The 18218-nt window shown below is 41.1% G+C and overlaps 2 protein-coding genes across 6 annotated transcripts in view; one reads left to right on the top strand and one right to left on the bottom strand.

Annotated features, from left to right (window-relative positions):
* RFTN1 (raftlin, lipid raft linker 1) overlaps window positions 1-17389 on the top strand; it is a 104006-nt gene extending 86617 nt beyond the window's left edge. For all 3 annotated transcript variants that reach the window (XM_005480920.4, XM_074538162.1, XM_074538168.1), the window contains 3 exons: window positions 1485-1588; window positions 2962-3043; window positions 6810-17389. In XM_005480920.4, the coding sequence (XP_005480977.2) occupies window positions 1485-1588; window positions 2962-3043; window positions 6810-7247 (624 nt within the window). In that variant the 3' untranslated portion in view covers window positions 7248-17389. The remainder of the gene's footprint in view (window positions 1-1484; window positions 1589-2961; window positions 3044-6809) is intronic.
* The window catches only part of OXNAD1 (oxidoreductase NAD binding domain containing 1), a 19003-nt gene continuing 14621 nt past the window's right edge, over window positions 13837-18218 (bottom strand). Inside the window, exons 6-9 of one of the 3 annotated variants that reach the window (XM_005480917.4) lie at window positions 17401-17437; window positions 17195-17295; window positions 14807-14915; window positions 13837-14181 (exon numbers count right to left, since the gene is read on the bottom strand). In XM_005480917.4, coding sequence (XP_005480974.2) covers window positions 14027-14181; window positions 14807-14915; window positions 17195-17295; window positions 17401-17437 — 402 coding nt within the window. In that variant the 3' untranslated portion in view covers window positions 13837-14026. Of the gene's footprint in view, window positions 14182-14806; window positions 14916-17194; window positions 17438-18218 lie in introns of all 3 variants that reach the window. The other 2 variants (XM_014273436.3, XM_005480916.4) reach the window with 2 other exon arrangements.

The raw sequence follows: 18218 nt of genomic DNA, 5'->3' as shown, positions 1-18218 counted from the left end.
GGGAAATGGGAGTCAAAGGAGACTCGGAATCTACCACAATCCCAGCTGCAGGATGAGTCTTGATGGCTCCAGTGGACACTAGTTAAGGGCTGTGTGGTATTGCCCCTCTCCCAGAGTCACAAATTCCAGTTGTACTGGTGATGTTTTAATGTAGCACTACCTCTCTAAGCCCCCACAAGCCTCTGTACAAAGCAATATTAGTAGTGTTCTCTTGCAGGCACTTTCTGGGGTAGAGATTTAAACATTTTCCTTTTAAGCAGGACTGATACAGCTTCTTCAGCTATTTGCACTTGTAGTCATGATCGGGTTTTTAATAGGTACAGTCAGGCAGCCATTCAGTTATAAAGATATAAGTGACCTAAATTACATTTGTTAGAAGAAAGGAACAGCTGAGATTGGAATTCACTAAAATACCTTGAAATAACTACAGCAGGATTTGGATTAGTTCTGATCAAATGACTGTTTCATTACTGTGGAATAAATGGATTTTTTGGAGCTGCAAAAGTATTGTGCCTCCCCAGTGTTGCGAATTGGCAGTTAAACTCCTTTCATTCACGTGAAACCAGTGTAAGTGCCTGAGCTTTTTGGCAAATGTAATTGTTATTCCAATCAAATTTAGTTATATTTGTAGAGACTAGTAGTTACCATTTGTCTGCTTTGTGTTTATTAAAATTAAAAACCAGTAAATATGCTGTAGCATCTATTCATTAAATTACTGGTAGTTTTGGCAATTAGACACCTCACTGGAATAATCTTTGTTGAAACCACCAGTGGTTCTTTCTGTGTGGATTGCAAGGTCTGCCATTTAGTTGAAAGGGAAAGAGCCAGGCTCTGCTGGGTAAATGTGCAGCAGGAGCCAGACTCCTGCACTGAAAGGCAAAGCTTTTGGTCTCGCCCACAGATTTCCTGATTCAAAATAAGAAGGCAGCAATGCTTATTTGTGAGTGATAAAAGGCACAGAGTCGTACTTAGATTTTTTGTTGCTGTTGTTGGCTATTTTCCTTTTGATCCATCATGGTAAAGTAACACAACTGATTTCAGTGCAGATATTCAGGACTAACTGAAGCTTAGACAAGTGCAGAATCCAAGCAAAGCAATGCTGTCATTTTTTAACTACTTGAACATAATTTTTCTCAGGAGGAGATAATAGATAACATACAATGAATTTATCCTGTTCTGATCTGGAACGATCTAAAGCTAGATGGATGAGTCAGGCAGTGTAAGAACAGGATCACAGATGTTTACCATTTTAAACAAACTCCTTTAACAGTTTGGGATGTATGGGCGGTCGATCATTTGTCTCATGTTTTTGAACATTTTCCTTCCTGCCTAGCTGAACATAAAACACAACCCACTTTGGTGCAAACCCCCATTTTCCTTTTGAGAAAACACACACATGTATTTTTTCTTGGGTTTCCTTTTTGGAGTTAAGCTGAATGTGGCACTCCAAGTGCTGATGCCAACTGTTGCTTTTCCTTCCCCAGGGAGTTGAAGTGCAGACAGATTACGTTCCGCTGCTGAATTCCCTTGCCATGTACGGCTGGCAGCTGACGTGTGTGCTTCCCACTCCCATTGTGAAGACAAACAGGTAGGGAGGGGTGGGTGCTGCCTTTTGGCCAGGGAGGGTGCTGCACAAGCACCACAGTCTGCACAAGCAATTCCCTGTGCAGTCAGTGTGGGTTTCCTTGCAAAGGCTGCTGCAGCTGTTCTCGGGGTTTTCCGCGCCTCACAAGGCACATGTGGCAGGAAGCACATGTCTGGTGGGCAGAAAGACTGCAAGGTGGCAATGTGGTCTCTGCATGAATTTTCTGGGTGTTGTTTCTGCAGCTCTCTAAACTCTGTGACTGTAAAATTCCTGCTCTGGATCTTCCAGTAATGTCCTTTAGAGCAAAGACAAAATGTGTGATAATGGTTAGAGTGAGATGTTCTCTAGCTGGAGAAAAGTAATTTTATTCTTAATAGATGTCTGTCTAATGCTGCTGGTACAGAGCAGAACCCTGTGAGATGAGTGTGTCACTGCTCGAGTAGCCTTGTGTGCAGATACAATAATTCTGTGGTCTACTTTGCTATTATTTATATTCTGAGTTTTTAAATATAAATGCAAATCACCTAAAAATAATCTTCATAACTGGTGAAAAACAGTCATACCACTTGTTAATCATGAAGATGGTGCTTTTTAAATTTTCACTGGTCAGGAATATATCTATTTGTATATATACACCAATATAATCAGTCGGGATTTTTAAATCTTAATTAATATGCCCAACTTTTTACAAGATTTGGATGAAGACTACTCCTACACATAAAAACCTAAAAAGTAAAAGGCCATCTGTGTTGAGGGAGAAACTGTATTTAAGTTTTACATAAATATTCATTCATAAGAATGAATAGAAAATCAGTTATGATTTGTAATCTCTGACTCTTAAAAGATATATATATATATATATATATATATATATATATATATATATCTTTTAAATTTATTTCAGCTTTCTGTATCCCACTAATACCTTGAGTAACAGAGGTCAGTGCAGAAGGACACCCACCTGGTGGTTGTTTGTCCTGCCACACTGCAGACCTACAGGGAGCAGCCAGCCCCATTCCAGATCAGTGCCCCTGGAGGGAGGGAAGGAACACTCTGGTGTTGCTGGGGCACTGGGACTCTTGGGTTTCTTCCTTTCTGTTCCAAACAATTTATTCTGTGTTTGCACACTAATGCTAAAACATTCCACAAAACTGTGTCATAGGCTGACAGGCTCTCTCAGTCTGAACATTCCCCTCTCCCTGCCCCCCAAAATACCAGGCTGCTCAGAGACACCAGGGACAGGCAATGTGAGGATCATTCTTCATTTTGTTCTTCTTTGACCTGCAGAAATAAGTGACTGAGATGGATTTTCGCTTTGAATGATGCTGGATGTGAATTTAATTCATTCTCAGGAGTGTGCATTTGTTTCTTTTCAGGGAGGGGAATTTATCTACAAAGCAAATTGTATTTCTTCAGAGACCTTCTTTGCCCCAGAAAGCAAAGAAGAAAGAATCTAAGGTAAATAACCTTGAGTTTCTGGTTTCTTTGGGTTTTGCTGGTGGTATTTTTATATTGAAATTGATTTCCCATAGAAACAAAATGGCCTATTCAATGTTTCTGTGATACAGAAGGAATGGAGCTGTTCAAATGAAAGAAACAAAAAATGCTCAAATGATGTCAAAGCTCCTAGATTTCATTATCTGATGAACTCACAGCAGTGTAAGAAATGCAGATTTTTCTTCATACAAACCAGCTATAAACCTCCATTTAGACCTAAAATTCTCTCATGTTCAGGGCCTGTAAGGTGGAACCAACACTATTTTCTCTCACCTATTTCCTGTATTTTCTGTTTAAACTGCTCTCTTATATCTCTGTTTCTCACTGGTTTGGTAGAACCTGGCACAATGTAGGCCTGATCTGGGCAGGTGTTTCTGATGTGTGAATATTAATGGATTCTGCTGTAATTTTACCAAGAAAAGCCTCTAGAATCCAGCTAAATTATCCAAAGGCATAGCTGACAGCTAATGATGGATGTGGAGGTGGATGCATGTATGTATTCCCACTTCCATTTTTAAACACACAGCTGTGGGAACCCCTGCCCAAACCTGTCACGCCATAGAGCTGGAAAGAGAAATACAGGGACTGGAAACAGAAAGTGATGGCCTTCCTGCAGTGGTCAAACTTGCCTTGCCCTTTCAGTATGCAAGGGATCAGAAAAGCCAGATGAAGTATGGAAAAGACTTCTGGAACCACGTGTCAATGAGGTTGTGACTAATGCAGCCTTGTTTTTGTTCTGGCTCTGTGGGCTTTGGTGAGTGCTGCCAGCCCAGTGCCACCTGCAGGAGTGGGTGCTTGAGGCCATGCAGAGCTGGGCTGCAGCAGGAGATGGGAAATGCTGAGCAGGGCTGAGCACCAGCAGCGTTTTACCCAGCAGTTTAGATAATTGCAGGTAGTTGTCATCTATGAAGCCCTCGCTGTTTTGGAGCCTGGTTCTGTGCAAGTTGTCTTTGTGATACAGTGCAGACCAGGGGAGTGCTTGAACTGACTGAAGCAGGAGAGAACTGCTGGGAGTGTGACTGATTTAGGATTTACCTTCTCTCTTTAGCAAAGCTGGAGCCCAGAGTACTGTGTGGACTTTTTACAAAGCCCACTTTCCTTGTTTTCTCTCTTTGTTTTCAGGTGATTAAAGGGATCTTGAGATGAGTGTTAGAGTGCCTGTATTTGGTCATTCTTTTCCTACCACTTGTTTTAGTGGAAGGGATGAGAACCCATATGTGGTTGTTCATCCTCAAATAGAGAAAGAAGTATGATGCTGATTTCTTGTATTATAATAACACACACATACCATCCAGATGACTTGAAACTTTGTTTAAGTTTTTTTCATTCCGAGTTATAAAAACTTATTTAACAATGTCTGGTTGACAAAACAAAGGACTCACTCGTTGGCAGTGTTAAATATACAGGCATATTTGAGGGCAAGAATCACAACAGCACATTTTCATACCAAAGGTCAGGGAAGGATGACATACCTTGATTATAGTTCTGTAAAGGGATGTAGGACTGGTTCAACGTCCCTGAGTGGTTGCTGTGTCACATCAAAGATGCCAACCCAAGCATTTGATTAAGAGTTGTTGAATATTCACATACAACATCCAAGGCTCTCAGGGATTTTTTAAACTTAAGCTATGGCATCTAAAATGTTTATAGATAGCCCTCAGAGGAGGGGAAATAGGATGATAACATTAAAAGGATATTGCATTGATGGAAAATGTTCTGTCCTATCTTTGCACATCAATGAACTGCTGTTCAAGGTAGTCAGACAAACAGAAAAGAAAATATGCAAGGAGTGGTACAACTTCTCTCTTCAGTGATAAGTACTCCTATTACTGTAATATTCAATCAGGGATGAAGTAATTGTGTTCATTCACTTTGTACAAAACTGATGCTTATTTCAGCAGAAACTGGCTGAATGCATTTTTGTGAAATAACGGTGTAAGTACCTGACTTGGGTACACGTACACACACACTCACAAAGCCTCCTACAGCTGGATCTTTATCACATTTAGGGCCCTGATCTTACCTTCTGTCAGTGAGAGCTTTGAGTTAAGTGGAGTAGTGGGTGCCCAGCCACTTCTGCAAATCAAAGAGGAAAAAACTCAGGTGTCTGAATTTTAAACAGCTGAGCTCTAGAACTGAGATGTTATCGTTCCTCTTTCTCTAAACTGCAGTGCTGTTGAAGTGAAAGATAACTTCCTCCAAGTAAAACCAAGAAGAGTTTTGTGAAGTTTCTTTCTTTTTTTTCCCCCTTCTCCTTTTGCATTAAGTTCTGGCTACCAGGAGGAAAGAACATAGTTCCAGCTTTGTAATCTAATAATAAGTTTTGAATGGCTTTTTGATTAAGGAATAAATAGCTAGATCAAAAATTTATGAATACAAAATCTTTTGGCCAGCTTCAGCACAGACCGTTTCACTGGAGAAAATGGCTTTTTTTGAACATGGCTGGGTTTGCTGAATGTCCTGATGAGATTATTTATGCCATCCAAATATTGCCTCCTAACGCATTCCTGAGCTTCCATCAGCAACTGACACTGCTGAAAAAATGGCTGTGCACATTCAGAGGTACTAAGCAAGCTTGTGTAGGATGGCTTAGCCGTGGCTTGGAACCATGGACCTAGTCCAGAAGAAGCCTAGAAGTTGGTAAGGGGACTGGAGACCTCTCCTCTGAAGACAAGCTGAGAAAGTTGGGGCTGTTCAGCTTGGAGAAGAGAAGGTTGCATGGAGACCTCACAGCAGCCTTCCAGTATCTGAAGGGGCCTGCAGGGAAGTTGCAAAGGGGCTCTTTGCCAGGAAATGTAGTGATAGGACAAGGGGTAATGGCTTCAAACTGAAAGAGGGCAGGTTTAGATTAGATGGTAGAAAGAAATTCCTTACTGTGAGGGTGGAGAGACACTGGCACAGGTTGCCCAGAGAAGTTGTGGGTGCCCCACCCCCTGACAGTGTTGAAGGTCAGTTGGATGGAACTTGGAGCAACATGGACTTTTAGGAGGAGTCTCTGCCTGTGGCAGGGTAGTTGGAACTAGATTTCCTTTAAGGTCCTTCCAGTCCAAACCATTCTATGATTCTGTGACTCTGTGGTCTGGCTTTCCCTGGGGAAAGCTTGATTTATTTTTTGACAAATGAGGCAGATATAATAGTGACATATTTGTCAGCCTTTATATGTGTTATACCTGTCAAGTTAGTATTTCAAGGTACTGCTAGTTCCCTTTTTGTTTTTTAATAGTAGTTAAAACAGTTCTGAAATGGTGGCTGTGGCAAGTCCTGTGGAAGTGCTGCAAGTAGCAGCCTCACGCTTTCTCATCAAACGGCATTCCTACAGATGGTTCAGAATGTTTTACTGTTTGGGTATGGTCATGGGTGTGGTGTTAGTTCTGCTGTTAACCTGGTGAAAAACACTGGAATAATGCCATGGGATTGCTTCTTCTGTCTGCACTTAGGCAGCTTTGCATATCCTTCCCTTCCACACAGTGTAGAGGAACCCACCAGGCACCACAGCAACAGCAGAAGCAGAAAGCATTGAGCTCTCCTTCCTCTCTGTAAGGGCAGAAATCATCTTAGGACATCTGATTTGGTCAGGCTACTTCTTTTAATCTTGGATCTTTCTGGTCAAATTCAAATTTAGTTTTTGAATTAAAGCTAACTCATCAAAACATGTCTACTCAGGAAAGTAAATGTCCACGTGAGACTGCCTCTAATGGTCTTTAACATTTGGATCCCTTCTTTGTAGTTTCACTGGAGGTTCTCCAAAGAAGACATGCACAACAGAAAAATGAAGAATTCCACAAAGGCTAAATTAAGCACTAGGGAGAAGCAAAGGGCACAGGAGAAGCAGGAATTTGAAGTCACAGAGAACACGAGAAACTTAGAAGCACAAATCTCAAGAGCGGCCAAGCCTGATCCGGAGCAGCAGCCGGATGATGTCATAGACTTGGGAGAGGAGGTAGCCGGGAGCAACGCCAGCGGTGCCCCCCAGGACAGGGGGTCAGCAGAGACGTGTCCTGCCAGCTGTGACACAGGTGACAGTGCTGGGCAGGCCTGCCCCAGCCCCAGCGTGCCCGGCTGCCCCGCGGGGGAGGCCGCGGAGGGCGGGGGCTGCGCACCAGAACCCGACGGCTGCGGTGGCACTGACGGGGCGGCGCTGGACGCGGACTGCTCCTGTGAATAAGACCGACTCTCAGGAACCCTGTGAGAGGCTGATACTTTGCCAAGACAAAAGAACAGATTTTGATAATCCCCACCACTAACTCCGTTGCTCAACTCAGCATTTCTTTTGCATTTCTTTGACTTACTTTGCTCCTTAGCACTCTGGTATCTTAATGTTTTAAGTATCTGCAGGGCCCAGATTTTTCAACCCACAGAAATTGCAAAATTCCTTTCACTGTACATAGTGGGAAAGGCTCTCCTGGAGCTACACTTTAAATTAAAAAGTAGGGAGGGACAGAAATCATACCTTTTCCCATGACCAACCTTAGCAAACTAGCTTTGAGCCTGGGTCAGGGCAAGTGTTCAGTTTGGTCAGATTTTACTGTGTAGTACTTTCTTGTCCATGTAGCTTTTCTGGAGAAGTTATTGTGCCAGATGTTATTTTGTCACTAGGCTTGTAGTGTCATAAAAATGATATTTGGACTTCAAGAGGTTGAAACTGAGGTTGGAAAGCTTAGATAAGATAGCTGTTATCTATATCTTTCTCCAGGAGCACACTCACTGATGATGCTCTCTTCTGAATTGTATTAACCCTTACAGATATTTAAGCAGTAAGCAAATCGTGTACCTGTTCAGGCACAGTGGATAAGCAAACCCCATGGTGAATCTGTGAGGTGGATGACTGCAGTACAAAATGCAATTTCCTATTCGGTTTTTACCAATCAACAGTTCATCAGTAGCTGTGGGGGCTTCAGAAGACAGAAAAGCAGGAAACGAAAAGGCAGGTAAAAAGTACTTCTGTCAGTGGTTATCCCCACTAAAATGGGAATTAGATGTTACCTCCTGACCTTCTCCAGGTGGTTTAGCACCACTTCCTCATTGTTATGAAATACAATGTGGTAAAGAACTTGTGGTAAAGAACTGAAATTTTACACAGTGGTCTTTGGCCAATAAATGTCAGTAAACGACCTTCCAAAATGAAAATACCTTAACAGACTGTTTTCTTGGTACAAGTAATCATATTCTGGGACTGATACCTAAGGGAATTCTGTAAAATTACCAACATTTTCATGTTTGAAGCTACATAAAAATATTTACAAGTGAATGTACATGTAATATAATTTCTGTGCCAATGTTCTCCAAGTACTTTGGTATTTTTACAAACGTAGGAAGGAGTGGTTTCTCTCTTCTTAACCATCTTCATCCTTATTTAGAAGTGGTCAAGTAATCTGGTAACAAGATGAGAAAAACATTGTAAATTCTCCTGCTTTTCTTGTTTTAAAGCAAGAGGTAGAGCTCTGTGATTTGCTGTTTTTTCCCTTGACTGATTTGTGCTTGATAATTTTCCTTAGTCTTCAAATCAAAATGCTGTAAAAAGGACTATGTTCTGTATCAGACATGTACCTAGAGTGGTTCAAAAGCATCTTTCATGCCTAAAAATTACTCAGTTGGCAGAACATTGCAGAGAAGGGAAAATTACATCACTTAAATATTCATTTAATTGGGATGAAAGCACTCAAGTTTAAACCATTTGATTTCACACACAAAGCACAGTGGTATAGTTTTGTCATTGATTAAAGAGTGGTTCATTTTGAATCAGTGGTTTAACTATAGGACTGTAAGTAACTTCAGTTTCTGATACTATTTTTCAATTGTTTCGTTTGGTATTTTAAGATTATACTGGGGTTCCAATATCCTCAAAAACAGGTTGCTGCAGTTGTTCTGCTTAAATACAAGGTCTCTACTCTGTACAATTTTAAGTTCCTGTTTGCAGATTTTTTTAGCATAAGATCCTTTTATTGATGGTTTCTATCCCAAGGACCAGCTTTGTATTAATCTTGTTTAAAAACTCACAATATTTAATGAACGTTTTGCTAGTAGAAAGTGTTGTAGTAGAAAGACCTCTCCAAATACTTTTTAATAGAAAACGTTTTTTGGATTGCAGTTTGACCTTGTTTAACTGAATCCCAACTGCTTACAAAACTAAAGAGAAATAAAGGTCATGAGGAGATTCCTTATTTGTGGTGTTTGCACAAATGCCAGTTATTCATCCCCAAAAGGAGGAACTCAGTTCTCGAAGTGGTGATGAGGGGAAGCTCCTTACTACTGAATTAGCAGTAGTTCCTGGTGCTGCAGAACTGGCTACTTGGTTTTCCTTTCCCAACAGAGCATGGAAGGGCCTGTGGGGAAGTTGCACTTGTTTAAGTGAAGGCTTGATTTAAAACTGTTCCTGTAAAAGCTGGGTTACGGTTGGGAGGAGTTGAAGAGAACTTGCATGTTTTTTCAGTTTCAAAAGGGCAGCTGCTTTGGGGTTTATAATCTCATAATCAGTTCCAAGTTGTGAAGTTGAATTACTCTAAGCTGGTTCAGCTGTCTGAAGTTGTGTGCATGCCCCTGTCCCAAGGAGAGCGAGAGAGCCTGAATCATCTCTCAGACAGATGATCCAGATGTGATGAGGGCTGGGGAAGGCAGGTCTGTGGTGCAGCAGCAAGGCTCCACAGCTGTTATCTGCTTTCTATCTCAGCTGCCTTTGCCATTTTGGGCCTGAGAAAGCAGGACCACCAAAGTGGCCAGGGAAGTGAAAGACAGTGGTCAGCAAGTGGTCATCTGAACAAGCCACCAGCTGCTAGGCTGGAGAAGTTCAAAGGAGAAAATCCAGCTCAGGCATTGGAATGGGCTGCTCAGGGCAGTGGTGGTGAGGCAAATGGTGGAGGTGGAGTCACTGTCCCTGGAGGCATCACATCTCTGGATGAGGCAAATGAAGAATGTCAAAGAGTGGATGAGTTAAATGAAAGATGGAAAAGGATTTTTCAATTGCAACAAACAATGGGGAGCAGGGGCAGAGGAGTACAACTATGATGGGCAGGGTGTCCAAACTCTTGAAGCATCATAATGAAAACAGGTATGTTAGGAGGGATGAAGTGCACAAACCATGGGACTGGTACTTCAGCTTGCATTATGTGTTTGATTATTGGATCTGTGCACTTGAAAACAGTATATATGAAATAGCCCAAAGTAGCTTTAATATATGTATGGAAATGAAGCTAAGCGTAAAACAATATACCCATTTCTCCCTAATCTGACTCCTCTGTCAGCCTCGATTTCTGAGGTGAGCAGAGGAAGGAAGGGGCTCTGCATTTGGATACCCTCCTTTTTCCTTGTAGTTGCTGTGATTCTACATTTGCCTCAGGGAGCCAATTATAGGGCAGAAATGAAGCATGATCAGCCTTTCATGCAGGAATTTCATCCTCCAAGAATTGAAGAGTATAAGAAGAGCAGATACTAATTTCTTGCTGATAAATGTTTCTCAAAAGTATGAGAAATGCCACTGAACAACACGGCTATGAATTGTAGTTGCGGACACAATTCATATGTCTCTCAGGCTGTTAGTGAAGATGGGCCCTTGGCTTTAAAGGGTGATCCCTGCCAAAGCCTCCATCCTCAGGAAGGTGCCTGTGGTGCTGGATGTGGCAGCTGACTCTAATCAGTACCTTACCTATACACTGAAGAGGGAAAAAAGGCTTTTCCATTTAAAGTGCTTTCTGTTACTCACTTACAAAAGCACCCTACTAACTAAAATGATCTAATGTTAACTGAAAAGCCACTCTTTTTCCAGCTAATTGATGCAAGTACTATAGGAATATTTGATACTCATTGTACCAGATGAGCACATGGCAAACTGGTATAATAGATGTCACAGGAAGAAGAGAAAGTCTGATAAGGCTGCAACATCAGGTAACTCACAAACCATCTTCTTAAGTTTAAATATAAATGTATACATTTATATTGGAGAGATGGACACATCTCTCAGTCCTCATCCTTTATTGCAAAAAAAACCCTAATTTTCAGTCTATTTTTTCTCCTCCTACTTTTTCTCCATCAGCTCTTTAGCTGATGGCACAAGTGTAAGAGGAATAAACATTTTCTACAATGACAAGATTCACCAAAGTGATGAGAATATTTCTGCAACTCAGTAGCAGCTGAACAGCAGGGGCTGCTCTCTGTTCCCACCAGTGCAGGCCAGTATCACATTTATTGAATTATTTGTAGACCATGTGTTTATATGGGTTAATGTTTCTGGGATATTATTTATATCTTCAATTACAGCAGAGTCAGATCCAATAACAGACTTTAGGTGAAACTGATGTCTCCCTAAAAGACCAGGAAACTCTCTGGAAAGAGACTTCCAAAAGATTCTGAAGTGTCAACAGGAAAAGGCTGTGGAGGAAGCGGACATCAAGAACTTCCCCAATTTCTTGGCTTAGAAATTTATTGCAAGGTAAGAAAGGACTTCTTGCTCACAGTACCAGAGGCTACCACTATTTGGGGGGGCAGGGGGTATGAAATAATTGTTCTTGTCCATGTTTCGGGGCAGTGTTTGTGTGTGTTTCATCCTGCTCTCCAAGTGGGTGAGCCCACACAATTAGAGAGATGTGTCCTTGCCCCACAGCACTCAGGCTGAGTGTAACAGGGGATGACAGAAGGAGGTTAGAGGGAAAAGAAGATGATGACAGAAGCAAAGGGTTTCAAAATGCCTTTTGTTAAAAGGATATTTTGGTGCAGGTCTGAGGAAGGTTTGTGAAAGAGATGTAATTTGGGCTGCAGAAAGCCTCTGCATTAAGGGAAGAAAAGGGTATACCAGTTTATAATTCATGAAATTATTTAGAAGTTGTAAGAAAAACAACATTTAAAGGCTTCTCAGGATCTTTTTATCATGACACTGTTAAAACACAGAAGAGCCTAGTGTGTGACTATTTTAGGGCACCAGTACTTCCTGATAGCAATGGATTGCACGTTCCTAGGAAAGCCCTGCTTCTTTCAAGCATCAAGCTCTGACATGTCAGCTGTGATCTCTGTGAACACAAAACCCCCTGGGTGTTACTTTTTGTGACAAGCACGCTGTCCTATTTGCATTCTAGAGTGAACAAACAAGGAAGCATTCATTGAAATAGGGGTACTCAGAAGGAATCTTCCTCTGATTTGAGGAGGAGGGATTGGATGAGACATCCCCTCTGGGCCTGCAGTGGCTGCACAGGGGCCAGCAATGGCAGCAGGCAGTGGCACTGCATGGAACAGAAGCACAGGCCTAAGTGTAGGCAGCAGAAGGCACAAACTTGGGGGCAAAGCCTCATCACAGTACTGTCCCCAAAAGGCAACTTTTAAAGGTCCATTAATCAGATTCACCCCTCCTGATGGAAAATTGAGGCTGTCCTTAAGTTCTGTGTGTGCTGAGTGGCAGAAGGTATGTCAATACCTTCCCTTCAAAACCCAGGAAGCACTGCCATTATTTCATTTGTTTATCAGCTCCTGCCACAGTCCCAGGAGCAGCTTTGTGCTTCACTCAAAGCAAGGCCTGGCCTTTCCCAGCAGGGCTGCCTCTCTGCACTCTGAGGTGCACATCATCACTTGTGGCAGTCAGCAGCCCCCAGGCTGTACAATGTGATATCAGGCTGTACCAGACTGATAAAAAGAGGGTGGAACTGGAGTATGCTGCAGTTGAAATGACTTCTTGGGAGAGAGCTACAGCTGGGCTTGAGGCCTTAGCCAGCCACAGGGACATTATGCTTGAAAAACAAAGTGCTTCCCACCAAGGCAAGTGCAGCAGGCTGGGGACTGGCTGGTGGTTCAGGGTCTCTGCAGCCCCTATTAAGGCAGAGCTGGGAGACACTGATGGCAAAGAACATGCTGCGTTACCTAGTTTGCTATGTCTGAAACATAACTGAAGGAAAGGAGCCACTAACAAAGGGGAGGACATATCCATTTAACATTTTTACTAAGTCAATATGAATTTAGTATTTTTGATATTGTTCCTGATTGAGGTCTTCGAGTGTACAGGAGAAATCTCTGCTACTTAAGGACTTGAACTGTCTATGCAGATAATTTAAAAACTCATTATAGACTTTGTTGGTCTCCTAATTTCTCTGATGAGTTTTTCTAAAAGTTGGACAAAGAAGGTTCCTTCAGGAAGGGCTCAGGTATTGGCCATTACACCTAGAGGTACACTCATGCCTTGCATGACCAACCCCTCCAAAGAACCTTTCTCCAAGCAGTATGTGCTGGAATCCCCTCCAGCTCTGTACTTCATGCAGCAGGACTGTGGAGATTTCCCATCTCAGCTGTGGCTGGCCAGTGCTGCTTTTGAGGACACAGCCCACGCAAGCACAATCTTGGCTGAACAACCTCAGCACAGGATACAGGTTCAGGGGAGGAATTCCTCTGAATGCTGCACTCAACACTTTCATCTCAGGGCTAAACAGGATTATGAGAAAATACCTTTCTCAACACAACTAACTTGTTTACATAAACCACATAAAAGGTGGGTTTTGTTCTTTTGAGAAGAAGTGGCAAGAGAAGGAAGTCACAACGCAGCAGCACTTCTATAAAAATATAAATACATTATATAGAACTGGGGGGAAAGTGTGTTGACTCAGATTCAGAGGTTGTGGCCTGAATTATCCTTACAAACATACCTGGTATTGCTGCACAACTAATTCTCTACAAGTGTTGAATCAGGCACTGAAAAAGTCTTTTAAAAGCTGACTAACAGGACAAATATATAAAGTGAAAACATGCTGCTACCCATAAGAAAAGGCAAACCATCAAAAAACCAGAACAGTTAATGTCTTTAATATAAAATCACTTTTCTTTCCCCAAAGCAGCAGCACTGTATTACAGGTGTATTACAGATAATCATTGAGGACATCTTCATTAAAATCTTCAAAATAATTCATAGTCCATCTCTGTACATTTTATCAAAATGCACTGGAAAAAATACTATAATTTTCTCTTCAGCAGGTGTCACTACCACCATTTCTCAAAGAAAACACGGTTTCTAGGAACACCAATGTTAGTGAGTAGCTTGGATATAGATTCTATCATTGGAGGGGGACCACAGATGTACCACGAAGTATCATTAGATACGTGTTTCTCTAGATCCTTTTCAGATATTCTTCCCTCTGACAAAGAAAAAAAGTAGGAAATGAGAACAGAAATATTAATTCTGAAGTCACTTCAAAAACTGTCTGAAGGTTAGAAGTATTTCAAGCACTCACTTCTTAAAAATGCCTGGCCTATTCCAGGATAATAGGTATTGAGATTTAAGGCTTCCAAAACCATTTTTTTTTTCTGGGGATTTAGATCAGTGCTTGTACTTGGAATGCAGAGGGTATTAGTCACTGAAGAGAAACATGGCTTATAGACATATAAAATCCCAAATTCACATTAAAAATAGGTATCTCTAACACAAATGCAGCAGACATGGAAACATGCTGAAGTATCTCATAAGCAGTCAGCTCATGCTTCATCAATCCCACCTTAAGGAAGGAAAGTAAACAGCATTTGCTTAATAGTTTCTGGAATAAAGGCTGCAGTGGGAAATACCTATGTAAAGTTTAGGATTAACAGAGGAAAAAAACTGCAAAGAGTTTTCTGCAAAGTGGAATAAGTACAGAGAAACTGTTTAACTCACATCTCATTTTGAAGCTTTAAATGTAAAAATGCGGAGTTATTATGCACAGCTTCATCCTGTAGGATGTAATCAAACTGGGGCTTCAGACAGGATCTCTGTACAATGCCATTTACCTGTGATGTGTGGCTGCAGCTCTTTACAGATCTGTGAGCGCTGCTGGGTGACGTGGAAACAACACGAGATCTTTCCAGGAAATGCCTTCATCAAACCAAGAATATTTTTCTGTAATGTTAAACACACTTGCTTACACCACAGGCCATTAAATCAAAGCAGATGTATGCACACAGTCCCAGAATGCCAGTGATTATTACTGAGAACCAAGACTTTGCATTTCAGCAGTGAGAACCTGATGGGTGTGATTCCACAGGCCTGACCCGCACACATACACAGAATTCCCACACTTGGAATGCAAATACCCTGCCAGCTATGTTAGTGCTTCTCTCCTTTTCTGACATAGATTACAATCTGTAAGATTTGGACTCAAGATCCACTTAGGTCATTTCCCAATTTCTTCCCCTTATGAATTCTCAGTATTTCCTCCTCCTACTTCCACAGGGGTTTTCCATTAAAAAAAAAAACAAACCTTCAGTATGTATTTACCATTAGTTAAGAACTTTTTGAGTCTTGTCTGGTATATCTGATAAGGTCACTAGACACTTTAGTGTCTTATGTTCCCAAGTAAAACCAACTACCACGTAATGCTAATGTTATTTTTACCAGAGTAGAAAGTATAAACTCATTTTCAGTTCCCTAAGTCACAGCTGTGGTAAGTTACCACCAAACCCCTAGTGGCTTCAGTTCAAATCAGGAAAAAAAGAATATGTTAGTCAGATGCTGTAGTTAGTTCTGAAATTAAGATTTAGCTACTGTCTAGATTCTGCATTATACAGGATTTTCACCGCTAGAATAGACACTGGAAATTCTTTAAAATATTTTGAAGTAAAAATAATTTCTAGGTAAATTTGCTCATTTTATTAAGTGTGTGCTTGTTAAGTAGTTACTACACTGAGTCTGCCTTGGGTTGCTCAACAAAAAAAACCCAGAAAGATTCTGGGTGTTTCCTTTGTAAAAAACCTGTTCCTGAATCCCTGAAAAGACATGGGATGAAGAGCAGCACATATTGCCACTGCTGCACAGTGTTCCACCAGCACCTGCACTACTGACTCACTGTCTGTGTACCCCAGTGCTGTTGCTTCCATCATTTGCACTAAGGATACTGCCAGTGCCTCAGCTGTGACATGAGAGCACTGTGAGGATCAGAGCCCACCATGGCATCTCCCTGTGCCCTTGGCAGCCCGTACACAGCTGCTCCTCCAAACCATCAGTGATAACCCAGCAGCTCCTCCTGGAGATTGTACACATCCTGTGCTGATGTTTGTCACAACAGCATAAAGGCTGCTAGGGATTCTGTTTCCTCGGTCCTCTGCACAAAAGTGATGAATTTTGACAGCCACATTCTGGATCTGAGGGACATGTGAAGAATTAAGGAGGGATATATTTTAAGAACTGTGCATGACACCGTTTTCTCTTTTGTCCCAGAAGCTTTAGTGCAAAAGTTCTGGTGTCAAAAAACTGCTTAAGTGAATGCCAGGAATGTCAGCACTGGCACTGGAAAAACCTGTGCATGCTTAGAACAGACTGGAGGATCAGTAGATGGCAAAAGGAAGAGCAGATTATTCTGCTTATAGCAACAAACAAATGACTTTTCAAAGAAAGAAATTATATCCATATCTAGAAACATGATAGAAGTACAGATATAAAACTAGTGATGGATCCTATACACAGTTTCTGGAATCATGACAGCTCTTCATCTTACAGTCAAAAGCTTTCAATACTTAAAAAACCCATAAATCATTTTTGATGCTTCTTTACAGAAGCTGTGCTAATTTGACCCTAAGATATTGTCAATAAACCTTAATGGCTGAATGTGACATCTGATTGTTAACTGCTGAGTAAATGTTGATGAAGTACTGCAGTAAAACAAGCAGTTTTAAAAGCAGCTATAAATCCTTCATTCATACACTAGTACTTATTAGTAACTAATACATTATCAATAGAAATCTGCTGTTATTTTAGAAAGTATTCCTTTGGATAGAATTATTCTTTTCTAGTCTTTACATTCAATACAATCTCTACTTAGACTATGTGGTTACAGAATTACAGCACTATGCAGACTATTAGTGTGTATATACATATATATATAACCTTTAGTATACTATGATGCTCTTACAAGTTCACAGTAAATTTCAGGGATATAGTGAAATTCAGGGGTAATTGACTTATCAAAATCAATGGGAGCAGATGTGTCCAGCAACAGCCTTCCTTCGTACACTGGCATAAGTAGTTAACAAAACACACACGGGATTTGAGGCAAGAAGTGACTTTTGTCTCTGTTTGTACAGTGTCTTACACACAAGGACTCTAGAATTTGGTAACATTGATGTACACACTGGGAGCTGAATAGCTGAGACCTGTTTTTTAAAAAAAAACCTTTGGTTTACCTTAAACAAGAGTTCGCTGGTATTTTTTGCACTGTAGTGCAGCTTCGCTGTTCCCAGTTTGTGTCTATTTCCTTTACCCTCTTGGTATCCATGAAGATCTGCTATATGCAGCAGTATAGAAAACAATGGGTTAATTCCAACACCCCCTGCTATCAGCACTAGGTTTACTGGGGAGTCACCAGGCTGAGGATCAAAGAAGAAATCACCTCCCACTCGCAGAGCCACTTCTGAGTCAAGAGTACACTAGGATGGAAAAGAAGATATTTAATTTCAGAACTAAATGCAGAAGTTGAAATCTTACTCTTTTTGCATCCCAGTCACATGGTTTGTTGGGCTGTGATTTTTATTTGAATTGACCAGTGAAGAAAAAACAGAAGGACTTTAAAATATACACACACTTTCCAAGTATCTGAAGTAACCCAGTGTCTCTAGGGATCCAGTTCTACTTTCAAAAGTTTCAGTCTTATGGTAAGGCAGGATGGTGACTCCCCCTTCCTATCCCCATAAGAGTTGAAAGAGGAACAATTCACATAATTTTCCAACAATAATGTGTGGTTGTGAAAACTCAAGCTCAACATGTGAAATCACATTTCTACCCAAAAGCAACTTCATGCTAAAAAAGGCCTTCCTATGAGGTCACTGAAGGTCAGAATAAGTTGCATATACAGAAAGTTTTTCCATCCCCACTCCTTAAAATTAAAAACCATTCAGAAGTAAAGCAAGTATCCACAAGAATACTTCTTGCAGAATCACTTCTGCAGTTGCAACTTCAGAGACTTAGAAGAAGAAAAATCAGGAGAAAATCTCTCTTACTCTCCACTTGTATGTGAGAAATTATTTTCTAACAAAATGTGCCCAAGCATGTTTTCTTTAATACATGGAAAACAAAAGCTACAACAAAAAATTCCACTTGGGTCAGTATCTCCTTGGTAAAGCAGCAGTGCATCCTGTCTGAAGGGTGAAGCTGCAGTACAGAGAGGTCACGTGAGTTCTTCCACATCACTGCATGCTGACAGAACAAATA

This window comes from Zonotrichia albicollis, chromosome 1 (genome assembly GCF_047830755.1).
Source record: "Zonotrichia albicollis isolate bZonAlb1 chromosome 1, bZonAlb1.hap1, whole genome shotgun sequence".
Taxonomy (NCBI): domain Eukaryota; kingdom Metazoa; phylum Chordata; class Aves; order Passeriformes; family Passerellidae; genus Zonotrichia; species Zonotrichia albicollis.
This window is presented reverse-complemented; position numbering and strand designations above follow the sequence as displayed.